This window comes from Myotis yumanensis, unplaced genomic scaffold, assembly GCF_028538775.1.
Source record: "Myotis yumanensis isolate MYYU_CA2020_CCGP unplaced genomic scaffold, mMyoYum1.0.hap1 SCAF_19, whole genome shotgun sequence".
In the NCBI taxonomy this organism is placed as follows: domain Eukaryota; kingdom Metazoa; phylum Chordata; class Mammalia; order Chiroptera; family Vespertilionidae; genus Myotis; species Myotis yumanensis.
The window spans coordinates 20,519,813-20,544,520 of record NW_027223770.1 but is presented as its reverse complement, the minus strand read 5'-3'; the positions used below and the strand labels follow the sequence as shown (position 1 = coordinate 20,544,520).

The window sequence follows — 24,708 nt, the reverse complement described above, 5'->3', positions numbered from 1 at the left end:
TAACTTTTCCCAGCAGCAATAGCAAATGTCTAAATATCATTGGTTTAGAATTCAAAGCCTTTTTCCACTCTGTCTTTCATCCCCCAAATCCTTTCCCAGTTTTTTTTTCCTAAAGGGTTTCTGTCGGCATCTGCTATTCCTCCATCTGAATATCCATTTAATTTCTGTGGCCTATCTGATTCCTCCTACCCGGTTCTACCTCCAGCAGATTCGGCCACCAGCGACAGTTCTTAGGAACTTCTGTAGGATGCTAGATTGTTCAAAGGAGTCACAGATCAATTTGCTTGTGAATGACATGTTTGCAATTATTGGCTCTACAGAATTTGACTTGAATAGTTAGTATTCAGATGCCCTATTATCTTTTTTGCATGGTCAAATTATGTTAATTTTTAGATGGCCTCTTCAAACCGATTGTACGTCCTTTTCGGACAAGAGCAAATTTTATTCTTTACATTCCCAGTCTTAAAGAAAACACAACTTTATATTAAGTAGGTACTTCAGAAATGCCAGGTGAGGAATTCATATATTTCTACTTGACCCATAACGTTTCAGACTTGGTTCTAAGAAGGGAAGTCACTCATTGTTTTGCTTCTTTAAAAGCCATTCGGTTTAATTTTGCAGAAAGGGAACTCTGTTAGCCTGAAATAACTTGTTGGCCGTTGGTCGTAGGCATAGCTGCTTGGAAACTGTGTGGATTTTTGCTGGAGGACAGACCTGGGTTTGAATCCTGACTGTGATGAGCTGTGTGGCCTTTAGCAAGTTGCTAAACATCTCCGAACGTCAGTTTCAGCCTATGAAACCCCAGGGTAAGAGGCCTAGGTGGCAGGGCTATGGTGAGAGTTTAGTAAAATAATAAATGTGAACACGTGCCCCCGTCGCAGGCACTTGGGAAAAACATCAGGACTTGCAGCCCAGGAGGCGGGGAGAAGGCTCGCATCCTGGGACGGCCACAGCTCTTGAGCCACACACAGGGAGCTGGAAAGGAACCCACGTCACCACAGGGCCTCTGGAGGATGCTCTGGGACAGAAATCATGTTTTAATATATGTGCCCAGTCCCTTCTCTAACGCCTAGCACTATTTCTATCACGGAGCCTCAAAGTTGGGCAGATACTCCTTTAGGGAAAGCATTTACTCACCAGGCCAAGTTCATTGCTCCCAGGCTGCTTTCGGGAGGGCTGTGGGCCTTTTAGAACAGGTGTCCATCAGGAGAGAGGTCTGAGGTACGTCCCACAGAGAAACTCTGTTCCTATAAATTGCTCTTCCAGAGAGGGACAGGCAGGACTGGGACCAGGGAAGAAAGGCAGGAGGCCGAAAGCACCAGGTAGGCACCCCTCCATGGCCTCCTCTTAAAAATTCCCCATGACTTCAGCCTGTTTCCGCCTCCCTGAGAGCTAATCTGAATATCCCTTCCTGTGCTGTAATCACAGCGATTGTTTGGGCTCCTATGGCATCTTGCCTTTGTGGAGTTTCAGAATATCCCAATGTCAGGGAGCTGCCCAATTCTTCGCATCCTCCCGGAGAAACCCGAACGCACCCATCCTCCTGCTGGGAACACTGAATGGCCTCCAAGGGCTCTGAATGGCAGGATGGGGACTCGGGGTGCAGATTTCAAGGTCCCAGTGCCCCTGTGGGTTAGGCTCCTGCCTGGGCCAGGAAGCAAGAAGGCAGAGAAGGCCTGTTCATGAACTTTGGTCACCTTGGCTCTGTTGCACTCTGAGCCCTGCTTGGGGAAGGTCAAGACCCACACTCCCAGCCCCCTCCCCACCGCCCAGCAGGGCGCTGCTGTGTGCCCACAGGAGCCACACACCCCGCATGGCATATGTACACGGTGCCAGCGCACAGGGCTGTGCTCCGGAGCTGAGTGGCGAGGCAGGGGCAGCTTCAACTACCCTCCGAGTGGAGCCTCCCAAATAGGAGAGGCTCCGGGTGACGCTGGGGAGAGTGGAGCCAATGCGTGCCTCGGAGGAGGGCCGCTCGGAGCCCCGCACAGCTTGGCGCTGATGCTTCTTGCCAGTTGTGTGTTTGTGCAAGAAAAAAACACCCCGAGACGCTGCTGCCTGGCTGCGCCCCTCGCTCGCGCGCGCTCTCTCTTGCTCCCTCTCTCTTCTGCTCTCTCTCTCTCCCTCCCTTTGCAAACATTGGATTTAAACCTGCTCAGGATTCAGCACAGAGGAAGGCGGCAGGCAGCCGGAGCAGCAGCAGAAGCGGCAGCCAGCCCCGCAGCCGCAGCCCAGAGAGACACCGCAGCCTCAAGATGTACCACCCCGCCTGCTGGGTCGTCTTCTCCGCCACGACCGCCCTGCTCTTCATCCCAGGTACCGGGGCGATGGGGGGATGGGGGGGGGGGTCTGCTGTGCCGGAGACCCGGAGCTGCCGAAGCAGGAGAGGAGGGGGAGGAAGCAGAGCCCACGGGGGTAGGAGGGAGTGTGAGCTGCGTGTGAGGGGGAGAGGTGCTGGCGGTGTGCACGCGCGCACACACCCGCTCACTCACACGCACCCAGCTGCTTGCAGCACCGGCTTGGCTCGCTGGTCCCGCCGATGCGAGCCGGTGAGCTGGGTTCGAGTCTGCACCGCGCTGCGCTGCGAGGCGCTGCTCTTACTGTGAAGGGGACCAACGGGCATTAACCAGTTGTGGTCCCAGGGGTAGGAGAAGAGGGGGCTGTCGGCTCCCAATCCTGCTTCCTCCTCGCCACTTCTGTGGGGACCCCCAGTCTAGCGGGGGCATCCTTCTTTCTCCACCCTGGTCTCTCTGCTCCAGTCTCTACCTCTGCATCTCCCCGTGTCTATTGCCTTCTGTCTCTTCCTGTCCCTTTTCTCTCTCCCTCTCCTTCTCTTCCTTCAGAGAGTCCTCTCTCCCCTACTCTCTCTCTCACTTCAGCTCCTTTCTCTCACCCCTCCTTCTCCTTGGCTCCAGAATTTCAGGGTTTCACACACACAGTCCTTCTCTAGGTCTCATCCCTTCTTTAGCACCCCACCAAATGGGCAGATGATGCACTTGAAAATCAACATTCTCCCAGTTTCCCCCGGTGACTCCTCAGGAGGGAATCGGGAATGGCACTGGGTGGGATTTGAAATGCTCAGTCAGAAGGAAGGCTGGACTGATTCCCCTGGCTCCCCCAGCCACCCCCCCCCCCCCCCCAGCACCTTCCCTACCTCAGCTAATGATTTAAATGGGAGCCTACCTATCAGAGCCGTCCCTGGTTTGGGGGCAAACACATCTGCAGTGGCCCAGGTGAGATGCTGCAATCCTCCCAGAGTAAGCTGAGTGGAAGTGTTGCAAAACCCAACCCGTTTTAATAGATTTGATAATTGCATGCCTGTCGTCCTCTCCAGCAGTCAACTGCATGCCTGCAGGCATCCTTCAAACAATGCTCCGGGGCTGGGCTAGGCTTGCCAAGGATGTGGGAAGCATGGGAGGGTCTGTGGGGTTCTCACACTGAACCCCAGCCCAGGAAAATGTTCTTTCCCTTGTTCCCCCCCTCAAACTGAGATACATGAATTTGGTTCCACATTAGCTTAAACCTAAAATTTCATGTAGATGACATAAGTACTAAGATTCTGAAATCTTAGATATCCTGATATGGGTAAAACACAGGATTTTACATTTTTATATTCAAATCACTTATTTTTTTTCTTTTAGGAACATAAATCCCTGAGTATTTTGTAAACGACCAAAGTGAAATCAGACAAATGGGAGTTTATGTGGGAGAAAGAGAAAAGGAGGGACCCGTTGCATGTTCTGTGATGCTTTTTTTTTTTTAACACTGCACTTTGTCTAGCAGAGATGGGCTCTGCATAGCCATGGTCCCAGCTGTTCGTTTTAGGCCCAGAAGTTCAGAGTCCTTGTGCTGCTGCTGATCTTCCAGATTCAGGCCTGGGAGGGGGATGTCAGCGGGGAAGGCAGGACAGGCCACGAACACGCAGTTCATGCTCCCGCCTGTAGAGGGAGCCAGGCAGGCGCTTTGGGTCCACAGTGTGAGAAGGCATACTTTCCTGTGTGTGCAAGTCCGCGCCCGGGAGACAGCTCCTGGGACTTAGCCTCTAATATCCCTCCTACCACTGTCCTGGGCACAGGTGAGCAGAATGATGGAGCGCAGGACCCCACCCCATGGGATGCCGGCTGTGTGCTTGCTTTCCCTGTAGTAGGAATCAGAAAATTACATTTCCCTAGAGGCCAAAGCTGCATTGCAGTGCACCCTATGGAAGCAAAGGATCGGGGAGCTGCCTCCCTGTAGAGTCTCCTTCGCACCCCAAACACAGCTCCACTCCACTGGTGGGGAGCCTGGCCTTGCTTGTGAGGGAGGCAGCCACAGGAAAGCTGGCTGGGCCCAGGGAATGGCCTTAGCCTGCCGGCCAGCCAGTCAGCCATCCCCAGAATAAAGCATTTCCTGTGAGGAGGGAAGGCAGGCCACCGGTGCGACCTGCTCTAGGACGGCTCGTCATGCCCTCTGTGCCAGGAACCTGGCCTCGGAGGTCTTGAGCAGAGGAGGGGAAGTTGGCCTTGAAAGGCGCACCTGGAGAGAAGGGGACATCACTTCTTGAAGGGTTCCTGGGAGAGAGGGAACCTGGTTGCATCCAGAAGTTCTGGTCAGTTGCAAGGGCTTACTTGTGACTTCTCCGTCCTCACTTATGTGACTTCCTTTATTATGTTTTCAGATTCCCACCCCTCTTTGAATCGAAGGTTGCTTTTTCTCCCATCACGGTTAATCCCCACTCATTAGCCATTTGCTTTGCCTGCATCTAAAGACAGAGGCTAATGTAATCATGGAACCCTGACCTGGGTAGGCCTCGATGCCATCTTATTCTGCAGCTTTCTGTTTCTTGGGAAAACACGTTTTCATCCCAGACTAATTTTAAGGCCTATGCTGTTGTCGCCCGGTGCCCTCCAGGGGAGACCGATGGTCACAAATTGCTTTTCTAGGCAGAATCTCTGGGATGGGAAAGGCAGTGACAAGTGAAGACTGTAAAGAGCCCACACCCAAGATGGGGAGAGGGTCCCCCTTGACAATTTGATTGTCACTTAAAAGCACCCTAACTTAGGCTGGGGCTTAAGACACTCCATGAGTCCTGAACACAGAGAGTGAGGGTACTTCTGTTGTCCGAGGTGGGAGGACAGATGAGACTGTGTGCTGGGAGCTTTGGGACCTCGGGCCTGGGGCTTTGTGGGAAGATGAGTAGGTGGCAGAAACAAGCCTGGAGAAGCAGGAAATAAAGGGTGATGGCCGAAACCGGTTTGGCTCAGTGGATAGAGCGTCGGCCTGCGGACTGAAGGGTCCCGGGTTCGATTCCGGTCAGGGGCATGTGCCTGGGTTGCGGGCACATCCCCAGTGGGAGGTGTGCAGGGGGCAGCTGATCGGTGTTTCTCTCCCATCGATGTTTCTGACTATCTATCTCTCTCCCTTCCTCTCTGTAAAAAATCAATAAAATATATTAAAAAAAAAAAAAAAAAAAGGGTGATGGACATTTGCATCAGAATCACCTGGGGGAGGGGCAGATTAAAACACAGACTTCTGCCCTAGCTGGTTTGGCTCAGTGGATAGAACTTCGGCCTGTGGACCCAAGGATCCTGGGTTCGGTTCTGGTCAAGGGCACGTGCTGGGTTACGGGCTCCATCCCCAGTAGGGGGAGTGCAGGAGGCAGCTGATCAATGATTCTCTCTCATCATTGATGTTTCTATCTCTATCTCCCTCTCCCTTCCTCTCTGAAATCAATATATATATTTATTGATTTAAAATAAATAATTTAAAAATATTTTTTTAAAAAACCCAGAAACCACAGACTTCTACCCCCACTGCAGACAGGTATTTTTTATCAAGCATCCCAGGTCCTGGCCTACAGCCTTCCGATGGAAACCCCTCTTCTGTCTGCCTTTCGTTCTTTAGCTCTGAGAAATGGGAGGGCGGTGGTGTGGGGTGGGATGGGGCGTTGCTACCTTTAGCGGCCACGCACTGCCCCCCAAACAGCCAGCTCACTGCTAGGAGGAGTGAACCTCCAGCCTGGAGGCTCCTTTTCTCTAGTGTAGCTCACTACCCCTTTCCTCAGCTCATCCCCCTGTGCCTTCTTCTGTCTTGTGACTCTAACCAGGAAGTTAACGGGGGGGCCTCCCCGGCTACCTAGACTGGACCAGGCAATGTCCTGGGCCCGGGTCTGCGAGGCAGCATCCACAGCCGGGCCTCCCGTGTCTTGCTACGCTTGGCACTATGAGGGTCAGCAAGCCTTGACTTGGAGAGACAGTTCTGAGAGGGGTAGGGTTTCTCTCCCCCAGCACGCAGCTGCTCACAGCCTCCTTCAGGCAAGTGCCCTGGACTGTGGGGTCTTGAGGCTGGATGCTTGGCTTTGGGGTGAGACATGGGGGAGGGTTCCAGGGAGTCCTTTCCCCCCCGCTTCCCCCCCCCCCTCCCCAGCACAGTGTTGAGGAACCTGCTAAGGTTGCCCAGGTTTGCATGAGGGATCCAGTAGGTGAATCATCCGCCACTGGAAAAAGCCTAGCCCCAGAGTGACTGTAAAATACATGAACAAGGACTCATCATCTCTCTGCCCATCATAGATCTGTGCCCTCCCTCCCCCAGTCTCCAAGCTGTCCTGTGGCCCTCAGTCCCTTAACATGATAGGCATGTGAATAAGGTCAGACCACTTCCTGGCAGCGTTGACCCTGGGGCAGGAGCAGACTGGGGGGAGGAGACAGGTGTAGGCTGCCCCATAAAAATGTTTTCAGTAGCTTGGCGCTGGGCAGAGTGGCCCCAGCTGAGATTAATCAGAGACCCCACATGGCTCGGGGTTCTCTTGTAGCGCTTTAGTCCTGCCTGCCTCTGGGCTTTCTCTCATTCATAGTGCCCTCTGCCACGTCCTGTTGCCTGGGAGATGACAGGGGATTCCTTAAACAGTTGGCAGTTGCCTGGGTTTGTTGTTTAGCAGCTCTGGGCCTCCCCACCAGCCCCCAGGAGCCATACCTCACCCCTCGGCAGAGCTTCCCCGGGCAGAGGCTCTGGCCATGAGCGGGGACTTGACCTGAGCCTCTGCTGCCATCAGCAGAACTGAGACTCTGCCTGGGAGCTCTCTGAGGTGTGCTTGGCTAGCTCTCTGGGTCTGTCTACTGCTCCGTAGGATGGGTTCCAGTGATGCATTCTTCCTGTTTCCTGTAGGACAGAGTAGCCGAAAGCATAGGATAGATGATAACAAGATAAACATGTGTGAGTTTTTTAACATACAAAACACACACTGAGAAGGGGAGGGGAGAGGGCATGCCTTATTGTTGGAGACAGAGGCAAAGCTGGACCATCCCAACTCATGTCTTTGTCACAGAGATGAAAACTAGCTGAACACAGCCCCCCCCCCCCCATGTATTTATTCAATAAGACTTTATATAGATTCCGATGAAACATATACATTAGGTACGGTATTATCCTGTCTCAAGAAATATAGATCCAGTAAAACAGGAAATTATTCAGTCTTTTTTTTTTTTTTTGGACCCCAATGAAATATGCATGCTAGCTCGGAGCTTCTTGGACTGTGGTTTCTCTGTGTGCAAAGCGAGGGCAGCAGACATGGCCCCTTTGGTCTCCTAAAATATTGCTTTGAGGGGTCTAGGTGGAGTGCTGTGCCCATGGCCTTGTGCATGAGCCTCTGCCTGTTGGTACTCCAGGAGCCCTGCTACCTTCGGCCCGTGGCCTGTGGTTTTCCTGAGCCTGGCTCACTGGATGGGAGCCATGGACCGCTGCCACGGCCTGCAGCTGCCTGAGCTGGGGAGAAGGAGCGATGGAAAGCAAAACCTAGCTATTCCTGTCAATGAACTCAAGTGTCAGCCCGCAGATGGCCTGTGGCCGCTGACAAGCCAGGCTGTCAGCCCCGTTGGCTATGAGCACCTCTGGATGCTGAGTGGTACCTTCCAGACACGAGGGGCGGGCAGGAAGGAGGAAGGGGACAGGCTGGCATCATCTATGGCAGTGGTCGGCAAACCGCGGCTCGCGAGCCACATGCGGCTCTTTGGCCCCTTGAGTGTGGCTCTTCCACAAAATACCACGTGTGGGCGCGCACGTACAGTGCGATTGAAACTTCGTGGCCCATATGCAGAAGTTGGTTTTCAGAAAGGAGGTAGACGAAACAAGTATACAAGACGAGTGTGGATGGGAGAGTTGGAAGGGGTCGACCTCAGCGAACGTACCTCAATCAGATTGAGGACGTTTTTAGCAAAACCAGCTTAGGAGTACCCTAATGAAGTTAATAACAATGGACCTACCTATATAGTTTAAGTTTAAAATTTTTGGCTCTCAAAAGAAATTTCAGTCGTTGTACTGTTGATATTTGGCTCTGTTGACTAATGAGTTTGCCGACCACTGACCTAGGGTCATCTCTGTTTTCCTCTCCCACTCCCCCTGACCCTGCTAAAGACACCAAGCTCTGGGCCCTGCAGAGGTTTGTCCCTCTGGTCCTTTTATACTAAAAATTAGACTTTGCTTCTTAATCTGTGAAGCCTTGCTGTCTCTGCCTTTCCCTGAAGGGCAAGGAGGTGGGTCGCAGTGGGGCACAGACATAGCTCCATTTGCTACGCTTCTACACCACTCCCCTCAGGTCCCGAGAAGGTGGTATTTGTGGGCCCAAGCATGATTGAAGGTAACACTGAGAATGGAGAAGAAATAGATTCCACAGTCAGAGACCAACCTGAAAACAGATGTGCTTACTCTGGCCTTCCCCTAGGTGAGTGACTATACATACCCTCTTCACGTCACCCTCTCCCACTCATGTCAACACACACACTCATGCTTCCAAGTCAGAGTCTAGCTCTTCTCAAAATCACACCCACAACTTCTTAAGGAAAAGCAAGCCACTCCCCCAGGACTCCCATCCCCGCCCTTCAGAACTCCCCGCTGCAGCCTCCATCCAACTCTTGGTCTCCCTGTGGGCACCCTCTGCAGCAGGCTGCCCCCCACACAGCCATGGCCATGCCTACGTGAATGCTTCCCCTAGTGACTCAGAGGCCTCGCCCTCCTGCACAGCCCTCCCCCCCCCCCCCCCTGCCCACTAGCCTCTGTGTCCCAGAGCTGGACCTTGGCCTTGCACTTCATTTACATCATCCCCTGCAGCCCAGACCCCTTGGTGCTGTGTTGAGAGGCTGGAGGCTCCGCTGCAGTCACCAGGCGAACTTAATTCATTATTTGCAAAATGCTTTGAGACACCCCTGGGCGATGTGTGGGGTAAGTGCAAAGCTTTATCACGGTGCAGTCACATTTCCTTCCCTGAGCGAATACCGTGCTGAGAGACCTTGGAGGGGCCGAGATGAGTCAGTGCAGGCCATTGATGAGAATGCTGCTTGCACGTCCTGGGAAGTGACGAAGGGACAGTCAGCAGCTCGCCAAAACCCAGCCCGGAGAACTCCAGCACATTCGGCCTCTCAAGGGCCAGACTCTTTGAGATGGCCTGATGAACAGTCTTTCTTTTTAATTCTTGAACCTTGTCACCTAAGGACACGAATTTACAAATGCTGTTTGCTGAGTCTCGGGAGTTTATGTAGTTGTTGTACTAGTCTCTTGATTTATGGTTGACCCGGGAGATTACCTTTGGGCTCATGTGTTTGCCATCCAGGAATTGTGAAATAGGCAGGGTACAGGTTTCTGTCTCAACATCTCTTCCATCCTTTGAGGTTCAGCTTAAATTGTGCTTTTCCGGGAGAACATTCTCAAGGTTCTGAAGTAGGTTAGGTCTCCATCTTTATTATGCAATAAGTGTAATAAAGTCCACAATAACAGGTTTCTCCTTCTTAACATTGTGAATATATGTGTATATATATATATATATGTATATATATGTATATGTGTGTGTATATATATATATATATATATATATATGTTAATACTCACCTGATGATACTTTTTTCATTGATATTTTTAGAGAGAGGGGAAGAGAGGGGGAGAGACAGAGGAGGGGAAGCATGGATGTGAGAGAGACACATCGATTGGTTGCCTCCTGCATGTGCCCTGACTTGAGGATCGAACCTGCAACCGAGCTATGAGCCCTTGACTGGAATCCAACCTGAGACCCTTCAGTCCATGGGCTGACACTCTACCACTGAGAAAAACTGGCTAGGGTGAATCCGTATATTTTAAAGTAATTTACTTTATATTTCTCTTTTCTCCCTAGACCATGGTTCATCTGTCTTGTTCTCTAGCAGAGTGACAGATATAGAACAAGTACTCAAAATGTATTTGTTGAATGAGTGAGTGTATGAATGAATGGACAAATGAATGAATAACTGGCCAAGGTCACAAACATACCAAGTGTCTATTCTATCATTCTCGTCCATCCCACTGAATCCTCGGAGGCATCTGGGACCCTAGGTCTCGGCCAGCCTTCCAGCTTCCCCATCTGCAGAACGAGGACAGAAAGGCTCGGGCACGTGCTTTGCTAACGGGAGATAAAAATGTGCAAAGAATGCTTATAATGATTACTCATTCCCGTGTTCCTGCTTGTCAATAAACACCAGCTCCAAGCTACCGACCAAACACACACACAGCAGCTCAGAGCTGGAGCCTCATGCTTTCGGATTTCACATCACACGTTGCGACAGACACGCCTGAGAGTGCGAGTCATTCCGTAAACACAGATGTAGGCCCTGATGTGGGCTACTGGTTTCATATAAACGAAAATTACTCAGCAGATTTAATTAGGATGTCTGTTGAAGTGGCCCCAATTATTTGAAAATGTAGAGTCATCCCCGTGGTGCCAACAAGGACACGCTGAACCAACACAAGGTGGAATTGGGTTGTTCACACGGGGTGAAATGTTGGGTTAGGGATAGGGACACGCTAATAGCGTTGGAGTGAGTCATGCTCCTGAAATGGGTTGATGTTCACATGGAAAGATACAAAGAGGCTCAGCAAATCAGAAGTAGTAGAATTTTATCGTTTCTTGTATCTAGTCACTTTTCATAGTAGCCTATTTCAGAGTTGCTATTTCATGCCTGTGGGGTTGTGAAGAGCAGGAATCTTGCCTGATTCAGCTCCGAGTGCTTTAAGTAGCAAGTACATTTACTTATTTCACATGTTATTTATTGAGTGACTACTTTGTGACAAGCATTATGCTAGGCACTAGAAATGCAATGCCTGAACAAAAATCTTTATGGTCCTTACTCTCTTGAAGTTTACAGTCTAGAGAGCGAGACAGACACGCCTTAAATAAATACAGATGTGGTGGCAAAGAGCATCATGGAACAGTGTAACTCCATGATATCTTTTATCTAAGAATTAAGGTGACAGGTCAAGAAATAAAAGAGAAGCCTGTTTTTTTTTTCAGGGGCATTCTCATACTCTGAATGACCATTGTACCTGAGCTAGGAGACTTCTAGAAAACAATTGTTTCTTGATATGCAGAAGGAATGCTCAGAGTAAGCAGTTCAATACCAGATTTTGGATCTGTGTTAACCTGACTTGTTTGATCTGCACACTGTGAGAGACACCTGCCTTTGTTATCACTATACCATCAGAACGTCTCATTTAAATCTCTTTGGTCTTGGCTCTGTACTAAGCCAAGAGAAAGCACACACTGAGAATGCCATAATCTCTATATTGATGATTCGTGATTAAATGGTGACTTACAGTGTACAAAGTGCATCCATGTACATCATGATTAGCCTGTATATTAGTGAGTGAAGAGGCCCAAAGAGGTCTTCTGATTTCCCCACTTCTACCACCACCATCACCACCAATTGCCTTCATAATCAACAACATGGGCACAATCAAAATGACAAGTTCAAACCAACTGTAGACACATTCAGAATGAAATGTAAAAGTTTAGATTCAGAATGCTGGACATGATCAAAGATGAATGCAAATATATAATATATATAATACATATTATATATATGTATGTATATATATACACATACATATATATGTATATATACACATACATATATATGTATATATACATACATATACATATACATATATATGTGTGTGTGTGTGTATATATATATATATATATATATATGATGGTAGAATTGCTGAAACATGACAGTGGTGAGCCAAGTACCCATGGACATTTCTATTCCCAGGAAGACAGACCTAAGGAAGCCCTTAGTTTCTCTGCATAATCCAACATGGCTCTTCTGAACAGCCCAGTGCCAAAGGATTTCCCACACTCCTCAAAGGGAGAAGAATGTTGGAAGAGAGAATGCAGACAATGGAAATAGCCCATCAGCCTACAGACCCCAAGAGAAGCTGGAGTTTCCTTGGGAGTCCCCTGGCTTTATCCCATGGAGAAGTGAGTGCCCAGTCTTACTTGGCACTAGTTTGTGTGCCTCTTTGGGTGAGTCCCAGATGGGAAGAATGATGAAAGCTACTAGGAGTCTGCATCTTTCCTGATGGGCCCTACCCTCCTTTTGTTTGGGGCAAAATCCTGGGAGTGAAAGGGCCCTGCCTTCAAACTGCCACGGATTAGCCCCCACAATGTCTGTGAAGTGTGGACTACTTCTTTATTATGACCTAGATGACTGTGTCCTTCCTTCCTTAATTTAAATGATCTAGTTTAAAAGTAGACAGTTAGCTCTCCTGCCATCACTGTGGGAGAGTAGAGAAGCACTGACCTAGTACCCAGATACAGGGCCTCTGGCTTTGCCTCTGCATTGTGGAACTGGCAGGGGCCTCAACCTCTCCAACACTGTTTTACCTACTTCCTGTTTCAGCTGTGAAGGTCATAGGAAATGCATGATAGCGGTGCCCTCTCTGAAGTGGGCCACAGTTCCAGGTTGCCAGGTCTTATTATATCCCTTAGGTTGGCCACTTCTATCTGGATATTTCTCTCATCTTCTTCAGTGTCAACCTCTTCATTTTGATTTACTCTCTTGCTCTGACTACCATGGGTCATGGTTATAATTATCAGTGCAACATATACCCAAGTGCTGTGACATTGGTTTGGAGTAGAAGGCCTCTTTCAGGGAACGCCTGCATTCACTTTCCTAAGCTTGGAGCAATGTTTGTCCGGCTTCTCTTTTTTCCATGGAGAGTACTGGTAAGTGACTCATGTTTCCCCGGCTGAGCTACTTTGGCCTGGAAGGAATGTGGACTCTGCATTTTGGGTTGGGATGAAAGAGACGCAGGTGGGGTAGAGAAGAGCTCCAGAATGGAGCCAAAATCAGGTGAAAAGTGCTCTTCATCCCTATGAGTGCCAAGCCTGGGCTGACACATCTGCCTCCAAGCTTGGGCTCACTACTAAGCATAGAATTTTGGGGAGCATGTGCATATGGAAACGCTACCTTTGTGGAAAGAGGGGATACTTTGGCTCTTCTGAACACATACTAGGGGAGGGGCTGACTAATTTCCTTCTATATGGGCTGATTAGTGAGTTCCCAGGGATTAGATTCTTTGCCCAGGCCCAAGGGGAAACCATACAGTATCTCAGGTGACTATAAAGCTGTGCGGCCTATGATGGGGTGAATCCAGGATGAGATCATAGATTCACTGGTGTGCTTGGGTGGTACAAAGGGAGTAATCTGCAGTCACACCTGTCTTGTACCCTGCCCTAGTCCAACATGCTCAGCTTTTCAGCAGCCTCAGAGGAAGACCCAGCCTGAGTGGAGATGGTGAGCTGGCCACAGTTCTGAAAAGGGCCCTTGAGACCAACACCCTCCCAAGCACACTCCACTGAATGCTTCCGGGGCTGTGTTTTGAGTAGCTACATCCTGTGGCCTTGACTCTAAGCTGGGTCTTTGGGGTAGAGTAGAGCTTGCTTATATCTTAACTGCAAGTCTTTGTCTTGTCTGAAGTGGGGTGCGACACCACTGTCGTTCCCCTTTGGAATTCAAACACTCATTTTTAAAATCAGATTTTAATATTTATAAAGGTCTCCTGGCCTAGCTTTAGGTGGGCAGACTCTCAGAGATGCCGGGCTACACCATCTGGCTTTGGTTTTGAACTGCTCAGCTCCCAACTCCCAGTGCCAGCTCCCGTTCATATGCGTCGGAAGCTGTGAGGATGTGGTCAAGTGTCATAGAAACAGTGGGCGCTTCCTGGGAAGCCAGGGCAGAGCATCAAAGTCAGGTTTGCCCAGCGGGCACATCTGCTCGTAGATTAGAGGAGCAGAGAAACCAGAGACATGGCCCCCAGGTTAGCCTTCCAGAAGCACCATTGAAATCTATGCGCCTGGGAGGCCGCAGGAAGGTGTTTTGTTTTTAGTATCAAAATAAGATTTTATGCTGTGGTTGAAGAGCAGATGTAATGGAAGAGAGATTAGGAGGATAGGAGAGAAATCAATTACATTATAGCCTCCGCCCCTTCCTTGTAAATGCATCTTACATTCTCCGTCCCCCTTCATTTTCAATCTTAATGGCTATATATTTTTTTTTCTGTTGCTTTTTGATGGTGACATCTGGGAAGAGAGTGGTTGTGATAGATTTTTCACTAAAGACAAAGCTCTCCAGTTTACCTTGCCCTTCTGTGATGGCTCCAGATGTTGGCTGTAGGACTTGGTTCTCCATCAGCAGATCTCTCACTGAGGCCTTCAATTGGACTTTATTTTTCTCAATGAAATAGACATATAAAAGATATTAGGCTCCCTCCTTTGCGTGGTACTGAGCAGGTGCTGGTGCACAGCTAAGTCAGTGTGAAGCCACAGGACAAGGGTTAAAGCTGGAAGGAAGTTAAGAAGAGAGTGGAGCTGGGAATGACTGAGAAGCCAAAGACAAGGAAGGTTAAAGGCAAAGTACCAGGCGCCAGGCAAGAGGGCGCAGGGACAGAGACCGAGACAGAAGACGAGGCAGCCGCCAGTGAGTAGAGCTGATAATGCAGCAGAGAGAAGGAGGTCTGAGCCTGGGGCATGTTCTTGCCTTGGAGCCCAGGGTTGAGGGAGTGTATAGAGGCTTTCAAGGATTATCCCCCACTGGGGCCAAAACCTCTGTGTGCAGACCCTTGCCCAAGGCACCAGAGAGCAAGGCATGCGACTCAGAAACATCAAAAATCCGCAGGAGCAAGCCCAGGGCATCCTGGTATGTCCCAGTATAGCAAGGGCCTGACCTCCAACCTACTTAGTTTACCACCCACCCAAACCACATAGCGCTACCCCTCCTCTTGGTTAACCATCTTTGCTAGTAAGTTAACCACTCCTGCTCTTCACGAACAATTTTTGCTTTTGTCCAGAGCCCTGCAGGTTTGTTTGTAGTTAAGTGGGTGGGAGTCTATCCTCACTCCCTTGAAAAAGTCATCTCTGTTGCCTTTGAAGGTTGTCAAAAATGGCACGGGACTCCACTTTGGAGTGCTAAAGGAAAGTATTGCTTCTGGACCTTGTGGTCTTCCAGTTCTAGAAAGTCAGAAACGGAAGGGGACTTAAGAATTTTTTAGTCTTCCTGGAAAGTTCTGTAGATGGTGCCCAGTCAGATAGACATCCTTGATTGGCCCTTCCCTGCAGACACCCATGGCCACAGATGCCCCTTTAAGAGCTACTGTAGTTATTCATTTACTCAGTTTGACTAGGAAAATCATCCAATTCCAACCAACCTTCTTCACAATTCTTTCCTCATCCCTGGGATGCTTCCCCTAGTTAGTTCTCTCTCTATTGCTCTTTGGGTCCTTACACGGATGGCCTTGCTCAGGAGTTTGCCCACCTCTAACTTGTCTTCCTCCCCCAAAGATGATGCCTCTCAGATCACTTCCTGCAGCTGCCTATGGTTTTCTGTTTGTGTTGCTCAGGTTCCCACGGGTTCCGGGCAACACTTCCTGACCTCAGGTTACCCTTTATCAACCAGAGTAGTTCCATGTTCACTTGTTTCATACAATTCCTTTTCACTCTTAAAAATACTCAAGAGCCACTCCAGCACCAGCGTTCTGCAAACTTTTTATATGAAAGCATGTACACATGATGTATTTATTTATGTGGAAATGATGTGTCACTACAGATATATGATGACACAGAGTTGAAAATGTAAATCCATAAAAATCGGAACTTTAATATTTCTCTTCTTCACATCATTACATTAGGAGCATCCCTGAGGGCAAGCGCCACTGTGCAGACGACTGCACTAAGTCACACCATGTCCTTGGGACTAGAGTCACGACAGGAGAGTCAAAGCCGCCCTGGCAGATTTCTCCCGATGCCTCCGCCTGGGCTGCTTCCCTCTGGGACTCAGCAGGGGAAGGTGTCCTTGGCCACAGGTCACTCTGGATATCGGGACAATGCAGTTGCTATGGCAGGCCCTGCTAGGAGCAACTGGAATGTCCTTCAACAATATGTGTATATTTGTGTGGTAAACATGGGTAACACGTCAGTGGATACAGACCAGCCTCGAGAATATTCTCCCGTTTGTTAAAAACATGTAGAGGAATAAATGCCAAGCAGTCTTTGGAAGAAGAAAACGCTACAGACAGGGACTATCCATTCCAACTGCTTATGATGCCTCATCTCCTGAATTCTCACCCTCTGTCCCGGCTCTTCTCCAGGGACTTCCTGCCGTAGAGACACTGAAGCTCTAGCTCTCCTCACTGAGGGAGAATCGAGGTGAGGTAGGGTTAGAATTTTTCAAAAGAGATTGTATTAGGCCATGCTAATGTAGATACACAGAAAAGTTTTTTGTTTTTTAATGGAATGGATACATTTTTCTGAGTATAGTTTTCATTGGAGGGGTGACTCAAGTCTCGTCCCAGCATTGGTCCCATGGAAATGTGTCTGTAAGATCGTGGGCTGCAGGGAATGCAGTTGGCCAAGCGCCCTGGCCTGTTTTCTGAAGCCCATTGCTGTTTTGTCTTTGAGGCTACGTTTCACACAGGCTGCTCTCAGCCAGTGACTGTGTGGGGAAGAGGTACTAGGTCAGATTTGTTCTTGGAGGCAAGGTCTCTGATGAACAACTTTGACTTGGGGCTCCTGCAGGGCCTTGCTAAACTCTCCTTGGAACTGTGTTAGGTTATCTGCCTCCAGCCACCCTTCCTGCCTGCTCTCCTCTCACTCTTATGAGGGATCAGACTGGCATAGCTCTGGCCTGGCTTTCCTAGACTTTTCCAGTTCTTCCCCGATGTTCTCTCACAAATGTTTCCCCGAATACATGGCTTGCATATTTAGTCCTATCTTGATGTCTGGTTCTTAGAGGATCCAGAATAACTGTGGTGTGCTGGGCTAACAGTAGGCATGGAAGTCAATGTTTGACTCAACATTTTAACCCTTTCGAGTTTGATGTTATACTACCCAATCTGCCCCGTGGAGCTAGGCCTTTGGGCGGCACTGTGAGATCCATGCAGTGTTGAAAACCAGAAGAAACTTGATGATGTGGACTGTTTTAGGCAGAATCCAGGACCCCTGGACCTTGGAGGCCCTACTTTGACCCCTGAGTAAATTAAACATTTTTCAGACATGTCTTCCCAATTTCTCACCTGGGCGTCTGGGTTTTTTGGGCTGATCATCCAGGTGTTTCCTTTCTCCCTTGACATGACCTCCAGGGAAGTCCAACCTACACCTTACATTTATTTCTCATTTCCCTGGTTTGTTATCTGGAGCATATTCACTGTGTAGGTCATGAAGCTGATTCTGCCTTTCTGTGATCGTCACTTTTTAATTGTTATGCTTTTGTATTATTTTCTTGCACTCAATTTTTCTAATGTCCCCATGGCTGGGTTGTCTTAATGTTGGTACTATTAAAATTTTAGACAGGATACTTCTTTTGTTGTGGGGCTGTCCAGTGCACTGTGGGATCTTTAGCAGCATTCTTGGCCTCCACCCATCAGATACCCATAGCACCCCTTGAGTTGTCACAACCAAAAATGACTCTGGCCCAGCCAGTGTGGTCCAGTGGTTGAGCGTTGACCTATGAACTAGGAGATCATGGTTCAATTCTAGATTGGGGCACATGCCCGGCTTGATCCCCAGCAGGAGACAGCCAATCAGTGATTCTCTTGCATCATTAATGTTCTCTCTCTCTCTCTCTCTCTCTCTCTCTCTCTTCTCTCTCTCTCTCTCCCTCTCTCTTCCTCTCTGAAATCAATAAAAAAATATTTTTTAAAAATGACTGGACATAGACAAATGTTTCCGGGGCAGGGGGCGGGGGGGATTGCTCCAAGTTGAAGTTGTCAGTCACTATTCTATGGTTTTAAATGGTCAGTATGGTATCCTAGCAACACCTCCAAATTCTGTCAGTTGTCCTTCTCCCAGCTGATGAGAGATGGCCCTCTCTTTGTATTTCATAGGCCTGTACTTCTGATCTGTTCTGGTTTCAAATCCGCAAGAAGCTTCTAGTTCTCAGCTTATTTGTTTCACTGAAGATTTGGTTCATCCAAAACCTGAGAATCAGGTCATCACCTTCCTCTTTGCCAGGTGTTCTCTGATGAGTACTTTATAGGAATGGCTAACAAGAGGAACATATTTAGTAATAATACTGTTAGGTAAAATAGTGAGGAATGCTATGTCTTGAATAAAACAGATATAAAAACGCATAAGCCATAAGTGCATTATTAATTTAGCTGGACTGACTCTCTTATCAAGCATGCAATTGTTATTATCCAAACTGTTCAGCAACTTTTCTTTAGGGAAGAATTAGATTTTAGTCTGTTAGCTTGTGGGTGATTGGAGTGAGAGTGATATCCCAGGTCAGATTCCTATAGACAAATACCTAAACTAATACCTAATTCAATTTCTAAAAATGGTGGGTTGTGAATAATAATATAGAGCTACTTACAACGATGGCAGTAGAGTTTTGAGATGCATTAAAAGCACTGAGCTAATATGAAAAGAAACGAGTCTCCCACAATCAAGAAAAGAAAATGGTCCTGAATATTAGAAAGGACTCCCAATGAAAGTTCTTGGGTTCCTCCTTAATGGAAAGGAGGGATCTTTGGAAGAACCTTCAAGGTGTCCTGTATCTACCCACAGTAATTTGGTAACAGGAACTACCAAGAGCTCCGGATGAGGAGAAATGAAGCAGACGCAAGTACTGTAAGCTAGAGCAGAGCTGGCAAAACGATCATAGGAATGTTTGATCCTCTCTTTTCACTTCCTTTTGGGAATTAACCTGCAGGCCGAAACACCAAGCTCATATTCAAGAGGTCAATGTCTTAGGGCTCCACAGCCCAATGCATCCCTTGTAAGTAACCATTACAGAAGGGGTACCTGACAATGACCTGCCTCCCCTGTATCAGTTTCTCATTTGCACGTATGCCGCTATGACCCCTGTTGCCAACACTGATGATACTGGAGCTCTATGGCCTTGCAGATGACAGAGGAGGTGATCCATGGCCACCGTTCTGGGATGTCTTTCTTATGGTCTTGCCCAGTTCTGGAGGCACCTCTTTATCTTGCAGAATGTGTTCTCTGAATCTCTGATTACTGCAGAACTCCTCACAGCCCTGAAAGGGGCTTGCTGTGTAACAGGGATTGAGTCTTTGGGATTCTGACTCATATGGATATTTTTTTGCTATAATCACCTGACCCTGTTGGCCTAATTTCTCCGCTGCTGTGTTGTTGACGACAATGATTTTAGAAGCGAAACTGTTCATTTCTGTGATCTAGCTCACTGATTAGGATCTTTTCATGAATCATTATAAATGCCAGATTCAGTTTAGGTAAAAGCTATTTCATTGTGAAACTCCACGTGCAATGATGAATTTTACAAGGTTCTCGGTGCAAGAGGCATCGGTTGAGCACTTGCTCTCCGCCAGGCACCAGGGGCTCAGGAAAGCAAGATGACTCAGCCAAGGTCACTGTCCTTGAGTGCCTCACGCAGGAGGAGTGGGTCCTGGAAACACACAAGCACATGCGTGTGATCTCTCTGCAAGCTGTGTATGAACGGTCTTATGCGACCATAAAAGAGTAAGAAACTAGCTTTCCAGGTTTAATCACGGAGGCTTCCCAGAGGCGAGAACATTTGAGCTGGGTTTTTTGAGGGATAGGAGATCATCTCTGGAGAAGTCAACCCGGAATTGCATTAACCACATGCGTTGACAATTGGGGATTGGATGAGATCTAGGAGCTGGAGGTAAGGTGGTGAAAGAGAAGTGGGGGAGTGATGTAAGATACTTTGGGTGATCCTTTCAGGTGCCTTCCGGGTCTGATGTTTTGTAATTCTAATGAGCACTCAGAAAATGAGGATTGATTGCAGCCAGCCCACTGCCTTGAAGCCTGGTGGTTGACCCATTTTAGCATTTTTGTCGCTGTCCTCCTGCTCCGTGGGAGTCAGATGCGGGCATTTTTCACCTCTGAAGCTGTGTCCTCCCAGCTGGATGTCAGGCCTTTTGTGAGGTCACTTTTACCAAGCCTTCTCCCAGTCCATGTTGCAGCAAAGAATTCTTTGCTGCATGCTCTATGGGCCCAGTTCAATCCATACTGCAGCAAAGAATTGACTGGGCCCATAGAGTGGGCTAGCAGGGCAGTAGGAAAATATCTTCTTTGTCTTGTTTTCCATCCTTTGCAGCAAAAAGGAAAGTGGGCACAATTTTTAAATTAGCAGGTTAAAAAGGGAAGTAGCAGAAGGATTCATAGTGCAGGGTCCAAAAAAAAAAAAAATCAGACAAGTCAGATGCCTGTGGGGTTTGAAGGGAAGGAGGTGGGCTAATGGGGACACCGTGGACACTATGCATTTGAATGAGAAACGTGACCCAGTCCAGAAGAAGGCAGACACTCCCAGAGCCCTCCAGAGACGTCATCTTTGGAGGGGGCAAGTACATTCTCTTGCCCCCTGCCCCACACGAAGCACAGGGGCAGTAGCATTTGCACACACTTACTCAACAGTAACTCTCTTGTGTTGGTAGTCCAGGATAAAGTTTTTCTGCTTATGTCTTATGTGGTTAGGACAAGCCCATTTGTTCTCTTGTACCAACTGTTGTCCCTGATTTCATCAGAGATGGCTAGTCCTACCTCATGTGTCTTCTGATTTCTTCCCACACTGTTTTACCAGGATCTTTATCAGACTTCATCTGAATTAAAAAAAAATATATAGAGAGATGATGCTAACCCTCTACGTATTTCCTGAGGGATCCTGATGACAGAGCAGATAGAGGAACAGACAGGCAAAGATAGAAAGACCATCTCCTGTCACAGATTGTGCGGGAAGCTTTGGAGATTAGTGCGCTTATGTCAGCAAAGCCCTCGGAGCCCTCTTTCTCATTACTACTGAGCATTTTGGAGGCTCTTCCTATGTGCCTCGGTATCCACTGACATTTGGGAATTAACCCTCACAGCTCTAGTGGAATTTTTTGTTTCACTCTTTAAAACTCAGATAAAGTAATTCAAGAATTTGTATAGAACTTAGAGTTGAGACCTGGTTTTCAGTTCCTCTAAAAGGGACAGAAATTGGACAAGACATTTTTCTTAATTTAGGTTTCACATGTAAGTGTGATTACATGGTATTTGTCTTTTTCTGTAGGTCCATCCACGTGGTTGCAAATGACAAGCTTTTATTCATTTTTATTGCTGAATAGTATTCCATTGTATATATGTACACCACATCTTCTTTACTCATTCATCTACTGATGGAGATCTAGGTTGCTTCCATATCTTAGCTATTACTAGTAATGCTGCAATGAACATGGGGGTGCATATATCTTTGCAAATTAGAGTTTTGTTTTCTTTGGTTTAAACATCCAGAAGTGGGACTTCTGGATCTTAGGCAGCTCTACTTTTAATATTTTGAGGAATCTTTACACAGTTTTCCATAGTGTCTGCACCAATTTGCAATCTCACCAACAGTGCACCAATGGGTCCCTTTTCTTCACAGCCTCACCAGTGCTTGTTATCTGTTAACTTATTGGTGATAGCCATTCTGACAGGTATGAGATGGTATCACGCTGTGGATTTAATTTGCATTTCCCTGATGATTAGCGATGTTGAGCATCTTTTCATATGTCTGTTGGCCATCTGTATGTCCCCTTGAGAGAAATGTCTATTTAGGTCCCCTGCCCAATTTTTTTAAAAATATATTTTATTGATTTTTTTACAGAGAGGAAGGGAGAGGGAAAGAGAGCCAGAAACATCAATGAGAGAGACACATCGATCGGCTGCCTCCTGCACACTCCCCACCTGGGATGTGCCCGCAACCAAGGTACATGCCCTTGACCGGAATCGAACCTGGGACCCTTGAGTCCACAGGCCAATGTTCTATCCACTGAGCCAAACCAGTTAGGGCCTCTGGCCAGTTTTTAAGTGGATTGTTTGCGGTGTGTGTGTGTGTGTGTGTGTGTGTGTTGTATTAGTTTCTTACATATTTTGTTTATTAACCCCTTATTGGACATATCATTTGCAAATATTTTTCACATTCAGTAGGTTGTCTTTTCCTATGTTGAGTGCCTAGCTATTTATGATTGTTGTGTCCTCTTCTTGGATTGACCCTTTAGAATTATACAATTCTTTGTCCTTTTTAAAAATGTTTTGTTTCAAAGTTTATAAGTATTGCTACTCCGGCTTTCTTTTCATTTATATTTGCATGGAATATTTTTTCCAATACTTCACTTTCAGTCCGTATGTGTCTTTCCATTTGAAGTCTCTTATAACAAGCATATCCATGGGTCATGTCTTTTAATCCATTCAGCTACCCTATGTCTTTTTATTGGAGCATTTGATCCATTGACATTTAAAGTAATTATTGATAAGTATGGATTTATTGCCATTTTGTTCATTGTTTTCAGGTTGTTTTTTATAGTTATCCTCTGTTCCTTTCTTCTTCTCTTGATCTTTGCCCTTGTGGTTTGCTGGTTTTTCTTGAGTGTTTTGTTTATGTTCCCTTGTCTTTGCTCTTTGTTTATATTTCGTAGGTTTTTTGGTTTGTGGTTATTATGAGGTTTATATATATCATTCTTTATCTACAGCAGGCTATTTTAATCTGATAGGCATTTAAATTTGAATATATTCTATAAGGACTACATTTTTTTTACTCTACTCTCTAAGTGGAGGGGAACGTAAATGATGGTGCTTGCTGGCTCCTCTGGCCCAGAGGACTCCCTTTGCTTCCCAGCCTTCTCTATTGGGTCACTTTCTCCTCTTTGCTGTCAGAACCTGTTCATTCAGTGTTTGGTTGTCTCTCTGGACTAACTGCTACCTGTATACACGTATATAGGTTCAGTGTCTTCCTATGCTGCCCTCATCTTGAACCTCAATTCTTTTTTTAAAAGGTGTGTTTATTTTTTAAAAATTATTTATATATATATATATATTGATTTCAAAGAGGAAAGGAGAGAGAGACAGAGATAGAAACATCCACGATGAGAGAGAACCATTGATCAGCTGCCTCCTGTACAACCTCCACTGGGGATGGAGCCCACAACCCAGGCATGTACTCTTGACCGGAATCGAACCTGGGACCTTTCAGTCTGCAGGCCAACGCTCTATCCACTGAGCCAAACCGGCTAGGGCCAGACCATTTCTTTAATCCTTCCCACCTAGAAGTGAAACTTTCAATGGATACATGAAAAAGTCGATGTTACCTTCCCATTCTCCTAGAGAAGGAACTCAGGGGTTTGGTGAGGTCAGATGCCATCTCTAAGGTCACAGGGCAGTGGACGAGCCTGCAGCATCCTTAGTGCCAAAGCTCCCTCAGGGCCACCAGGAGCCTGTCGCTCAGTGGCTGTGCTGTTGCACTCATCTTTCCTGTCTCCTCGGGGAACGGGGGAGGGTGGTTGGTGGGGGGGGGGAGGGTGTCTCAACCTTTCTCAGTCTGTCACATGTAAGGTCCCTGCTGGCCATTTTTGCTTCTGTATTGTAATGGTTTGGACTAATTTCCACTTTATTTTTGTATTTATTTTAACACAATCACTTATAATGAGGCTAATGACATTTTGTCTCCATGGTGGCGCATTTTAATTTGGTCTCGGAAATGTCAAAGCGATCAGGCAATTTGGTATCTCGGAAACACAAAACGTGGCAGGGACAATAGATTTCTCTCTCCATCATTTCATCGCCCTTGTTATCTGCTAGTGCCTGGGGCCACCCTGTCCCGTTTGGCGGCTTCTCAATGCTGGTGTGGACGGAGATCAGCAGTAAAACATGGCCAAGACAAAAGGCGAGGGCTCCAGCAGGCAGACTCTTTCCAGCAAGTGCAGTCAACACAATTCATCAGATCTCAGTAGTCGGGCTAAGTTTGTTATGGTAGAAGCAGAACATTCTTCTCCTGGTGGCATTTTTGTATCAATCCTTGTCCTTCCACATATCCCAGGGTTTTCTCCTGAGCCTCCCTGCGGCCATCATGCTCAGCTTTCCAGTTCTTTCCTTCAAGAGACATCAGCAAAGATGTTCTGAGAAGTAAATATTTTAGGCTTGGCTGGCCTCATAGGTTCTCCATCTCATAGTCTATTTTTGTCCAACTCTTTAAGAGTGCAGATAACCGTTCTTTCCAAACCATATGAATTGCCAGACAATCATGGGTTTGGGGGTGTTTAGTGAAAGTGTTTAGATGTGTTTGGATTGAAGCGATTCTTTTCAACCTAGAAGTTATTAACGTATCTCTTGTGTATAAAAGAGCCCCAAGTAGTTGGCTTTGACAGGGCTAGTCGGTAGGTAAATTCTCCGATGGCGTAAATATGTAGCCAGTCTCCATAGAGACTGCTGATGTTCGCTTTATTTTAAATGTGTCATTTGGGGCTTGATGGGTTTTCCTCAGGAAGCCTATATTGCTCCATGATTGTTTGAAAAACCAAGGCAGTGTTAGGTCTGAATGTGGAACCCTCTCACTCCTGTTTGCCTGTCTTCCTTATCTCCTTTCTGCCCAGCCCTTCCACACGGGCGCCTCCTCTCCACCCTGCTTTGTCCTTCGAAGG

General features: G+C 47.4%; 1 protein-coding gene across 1 annotated transcript in view; it reads left to right on the top strand.

Annotated features, from left to right (window-relative positions):
* Positions 1-2,037: 2,037 nt before the first annotated feature.
* Positions 2,038-24,708, top strand: part of OPCML (opioid binding protein/cell adhesion molecule like) — an 859,123-nt gene continuing 836,452 nt past the window's right edge. The window contains exon 1 of the mRNA XM_070399259.1: positions 2,038-2,316. Within this exon, the coding sequence (XP_070255360.1) occupies positions 2,256-2,316 (61 nt within the window). The 5' untranslated portion in view covers positions 2,038-2,255. The remainder of the gene's footprint in view (positions 2,317-24,708) is intronic.